Here is a 5,234-nt window from a genome sequence, read left to right as displayed (position 1 = left end):
CCGAAAATGGCCACAGTGGCCGTTGCTGTGGCCCAACATCGTGAGGCTCGTCCGAGCTACTTCTTTGTCCGCATTGCACCCGCGTAGCCTGTTCCAGCCACAGCTCCTGCGAGTATATTAAGACCCACTTTTCGTACAATCAGCTGCCCCTCAAAATCCTCAAGGTGAGAGGCGACTATCTTGTTACTTTAGTTGAGGATCGGCTGACGAGCCATGCTTTGCAGACGTGTATTCGTTTCCCCAACGCTTCCATCGCGCAAGAGACCTGCAATAAACGATGTCAACACACACTACAATCGCTGGAGTATCATCGTGCCGCAGCACGGAATCTTCACACTGCTCTCAGTCCGAGTCGACGACAAGGTCAGGAACTTTGTCCACAGATACCCCGAGCCCGGACCAGAGCTCTAATGCAAACAGCGAAAAGTTATACCAAAACAACATCTACACAGGAAAACGGGTCTCCTTATGGGCGCGTCCGATCGAACACTTCATTGAACGCTTGGTTCCGAGTAGAACACCCATTCCGACCTGCTCTGATGCCACACAAGTTTTCGACATCAAGACATATGCACCCGAACAAAACTTACACGAACCCGTGGTAAGTCTGGCCATCTAGGCACTCCGGGTTCGGCGACTGACCAGCCGTAGTTGGCAGGATTAAGGAAACTCATTGCAAGCTTTCCGGACGACAAACGGCTGAAATTCCACAATGTCGAGCAGCCGATCAAGTTCCCATATGCGCTAGAGGGCTATGAGAATAAAGCAACCACACCCGACATCATATGCTCACATCCAAAAAATGCTAATGCGTGCCTAAGCCGGCCGCAGTGGCAAAATATCTCCCTAGTATTTGGAGTCAATTCTAACGCAATGGATGATCCCATGGCCTTAAAGCATGTAACCCAGCTCGCAGATAGCGCCCAAAATATCCTAATAGCAAATAATTGCCTTTTTACATTCGCGGTTGGACTGTACGGGAACATGGCGAGGATCTTCCGCTTTGACCACGCGTCGATTATCGCCTCGCCGCCGTTCGATTACGTCGAGCGCGCGAAGCTCCTGTACGCGTTTCTGTGGCGTTTCGTGCACCCAATCGACAGTTTGTGCGTCGTCGTAGGGGCCGATCCCACCGTGCAGCCAACGAGGCAGGCAGACTGGGACTTGGCGGCGGCCCTTGTGAAGAAGCACAACAAGGGCACGTTTGGCGCCGAGAGCCATAGGGCTTGTCGCTGGATCATACGCCAAAAGCCGTATCTGATGTATGAGCGATACCTGACGTTCCGGATAGTGCACATGCACCCAGAACTGTTTTCGCGTGCGACAACGGTGTGGGAGGCGTTCAAGGAGGGAGACGACAGCGGCCAGACATATATCATTAAAGACGCCTGGCGTGAGATGAAGCACCGTTTTGAGGCGGGCTTCTACAACGATATACTTTCGGGCAGTGCTCCGGGACAGCTTGAATTCGTAATCCCGGAAGACAAGCAAGTGCACGGCATCGCAAAGGTCGAGGCTGCAATCGATCTGGGGGAATGCGAGTGCCGAATGTACGACGAGGCATGCAAGCCACCAAATACTTCCGCGGCGAGACCAGCAGGGGCCGACGTGTCGCAGACACAGCGGATACCATTCTATATGATCTGCCATCGCACTATTTCTTATACATGGAACAGAATGGGCGAGGAGCGGAGCCATACGCGCCTGTTCGTGAAGACCGTCGGCCGCCCAATTCATCAATTCTGCAGCACGAGAGAGCTGATTGAGGCCATTCGGGATGCCATAAAAGGCAAGCCCCAATCAATACAGGGCCGAATAGTAGATGCTAACCCTGTATGACAGGTCATAAGCTAGCATTTGAAGCTGGTGTTCTGCACAGGGACATCAGCCTAGGAAACATATTCATCGCTGACCACGAACCATGCAAGGGATTTCTCGGAGATTTAGATTACAGCTTCAATTGGAAAATGTACCTGCGGGCCCAGCAGGCGTTGCCAACTTTAGAGAGCTGGCTGCAATTTGTGCACGATGGTAAGGGTATTTTTGCTGATGAAACACATCTCTTGACTGCGGAGGAATTGGAGGAGCATGCCAAGCAAATTGGCCCCACGGCAAGAACTGTGAGTGGATAAACAAGTCTGGGGTTGAATGGGAGCTGATATATATCCAAGGGTACTTACTGCTTCATGGCATATGAGATCTTGCGAGAATCCGTCGTGCACGAACCTCGTCACGATCTGGAATCATTCTACTGGGTCCTCCTTTGGCTCGTCCTCAGACATACTGATCACGATCACGAAGATGGGAAGAAAGCTTGGAAGACGATCTTCCACCACGACGATCTGTGGGCGATGGCGGTTGCCAAGGGCTGCTGGCTCTGTGACCATGCAGGCATCAAGGTAGCAAACAACGCGCCATTGACAATGCTCCTAGATGTGTTTGGTAAACTATGTCGGAGAAGTATAAGGTACATGGATTCTGAATTTGTGCCGCTCACATATGATGCCGTTCTGGCTGCCTTCCAGCGTGCGCTCGACATGCCGGAATGGCCAGAGAATGATGCAGCCATCCCTCTCAAGACATCAAAATCCGCGCCACCAGCACATAGATGCCGTAGCAAGGCAGAAAATAACCAGGACAAAGTAGAGAATATTGGACAAGAAATAGGAGAAGCTGCTGATGGTTCAACGGATAGCGATGCACACAATCTCAACGCAAGTAATACCTTGGGCATTGAGCTCTCGGAATTCGCAAGACCATCAGGAGAGAATGTTGCTGCAAGGAGTCCGGAGCGAGCCAACGACCATGTCGACACCGAGCTTGTCCGCGAACTGCGAGCAGTAGTCAGCTACATTACGAAGCAAGAGAAAGACGCGCAATGGAACCTCGACGAACCAAGTTCGTTCACTTTCCCCTCCTTGAGCAGGTTGAAGCGGAGCCGCTCGACGTCGGCATTCCGTAGTGGCGCGTCGAGCAGGGCTCTTGTGTCTAAGAGAGTTCGCACTTCCATGGACGACGAGGAGATCTACGTGTCTTTTCGCAGACAGTCGAGGGCAAATGGCAGCGCGGTGTCATGAGACTGGCGGTCCGCACCACTGTGATCGGCAGCCAATTCATTGTGTAGCTAGATTGTGGACTACAGCTTATGTCTGAATGGATGGTGTCTGGTGCATGTGGCTTGGCCAGCAACTTGAAGGCCCATAGTATGGTCAGATCGTCGGGACATCAAGCTCGGTCCGTAGATTTAGGACCTCGCTGAGTATGTACGATAACCGACGACCTGATGCGCCCCTTCTTCCCCGTCCTGAGTCCGTTTAAGAGCGTCGCCGGTAGAGCTTGTCGATGGTGGGACACTGGAGTCCAGACAGCGTCGTCATGCAAGGAAGACCGGCGTGACTTCGTCCGCCAGCCTCTCGCGCGCCGTCACATTCCCGTGATCTTGTTACACCCGATCGTGAATTGAGTATTCAGGACCTTAGTGCTAATGTCAACCTAGCAAAACACATTAGCATTGAACTTGACAAGCAAGTTGCGGGTTTTGAGAGAGAATACACAGCTAAGCGACAGAGTTAACTGCGTAGACGACCGTATGTGAAGGTGACGTCATTCAAAATTCACTAGTAACTCAGATCCAGCATACTAAAGTACGTACGCGCCGTTTCGCTCCCATATTCGGCGACCCCACGCGAAAGCGTCCGCACTAGAGTGGCCCTCGTATCCCTCAGCCCGGAATCTGCACGCGGAGGTGACGACTGGTCCGTCGTGCAAACACTGGTAGAGTACACATTCCTACTCTACTTTTTTTCATACATGCATACACTACTCCTCCCTCTCTCTGGCCATCCAGTGTACCCCGACCACCCTCCGACGTTCACCCGCCCGACAGGTGGCGTCCGATGCCTACGCCACGACTCAGCCCGCACACGCACACGCACACTACGTACTTACTGTCTACATAGGGCGCGGCCCTCGAGGGCAATAAAGGGATTTGTTTTTTGATTTAAAAAAACATACTAGAGACATACTGCAGTGAGTCGCAGAGCATCCTGCTATAATCGAACCACATAGTATAATTTGATAAATATGAATTAATTGACATCATGCAGCCGAACTTCCCCCGTCTAGCCCCATCTTCGACGCAAGTACGGCGCAAAAATCCTCCAACCTACGCGAAACATCCAATCATTTCTTGTCATCGATCGCCAGACCTGGGCAAGACATGTAGTCGTTAGCGCATTGCGCCTAACAAGGGCTTCGACTGAGGTGCACAGGATACCATCTCATGCACGACAATAAGTACAGCGTAATCGCGCCGATGAATGCAACGGCCGCAGTCGCAGCCGTCCCGTCGTGACGCCTGCATCCGAGCCCATCAGCGCCCGAAACGAGCAGAACAAGCCGCCGGAAATCCACGTACCAGCCGACCGACCGACCGCCGAGGACAGCAGCCATATGTTAACGGCGACCCTCACAAAAGCCGGACATGCGCCAGAGGAGACCTTATCTGCGCACCCTCCCATCGCTCGATGTCCAGCTTGGTCGCCGGACGCTGCGCCGTCCCCTCAACTTCGTTTCTGCAGAACAGCCCCAGCATCCCGTCCCGTCCCGCCTTCATCCCCGCGCTTGGTGCTGCCGTCTCTTGTGCCGGTGTCGACGGGGTCCGCGGGCCCACATTGCTCTGAGCTCGAGCTGCACAGAGGGACTCTGCGGGCACGGGGCGTCCGACCGCTACAAACTGCCCTGCTGCCGCACAATGCTGCGGCCGCGTGCACCGGAAATGCGACGCTGGCCAGCAGCCGTTGAGGAGTCGGCCTGCAGAGCACCTGAAACAGCTCGTCTGGGCACTTATCGTCGGCTGGCTATCAGATAAATGTCCGTCCGCGGGTGGGGCGTGCGCCGTGCGCTCTGGATCCGTGTCGCCGCTGCGCGTGCGCTGGCACCGAGCTGCGTAGTGCAGACTACCACCGTGCAGCCGACATGGGCACCGTGCCACTCGTGGACCCGGGGTGCGGCTGTCGACGTGGAGACGGCAACCGGTGAGGCCTGTGAGGAGGGGGGAGCCACAGCGATCCGTCCAACTATCAAGGCATCGGACGTCCTGTGTTTCAGCGGAAATGGCTGTCGGGCACCTACGCACTCTCCACATGGGCCTGCCACGAGGGCCCCACGGGTCTCAGCAGCACCGTCAGCCTGCAGCGAGCAACGCATCTGGATTGCAAGCCTGAGCGCGGCAG

The 5,234-nt window shown here is 54.5% G+C and overlaps 1 protein-coding gene across 1 annotated transcript; it reads left to right on the top strand.

The window, feature by feature from the left end:
- Nucleotides 1-277: 277 nt before the first annotated feature.
- Nucleotides 278-3,077, top strand: FIBRA_05435 (uncharacterized protein; the record flags this gene model as incomplete). The annotated part of the gene is made up of 4 exons (XM_012327200.1): nucleotides 278-601; nucleotides 652-1,833; nucleotides 1,929-2,120; nucleotides 2,172-3,077. 4 exons carry the CDS (start codon nucleotides 278-280, stop codon nucleotides 3,075-3,077), a joined length of 2,604 nt encoding a protein of 867 aa, XP_012182590.1.
- Nucleotides 3,078-5,234: the final 2,157 nt, after the last annotated feature.

This window comes from Fibroporia radiculosa, assembly GCF_000313525.1.
Source record: "Fibroporia radiculosa TFFH 294 genomic supercontigs, scaffold4512, whole genome shotgun sequence".
Lineage (NCBI taxonomy): Eukaryota > Fungi > Basidiomycota > Agaricomycetes > Polyporales > Fibroporiaceae > Fibroporia > Fibroporia radiculosa.
Note: the sequence above shows the minus strand (reverse complement) of the source record. Positions and strands in the feature narration are given on the sequence as shown.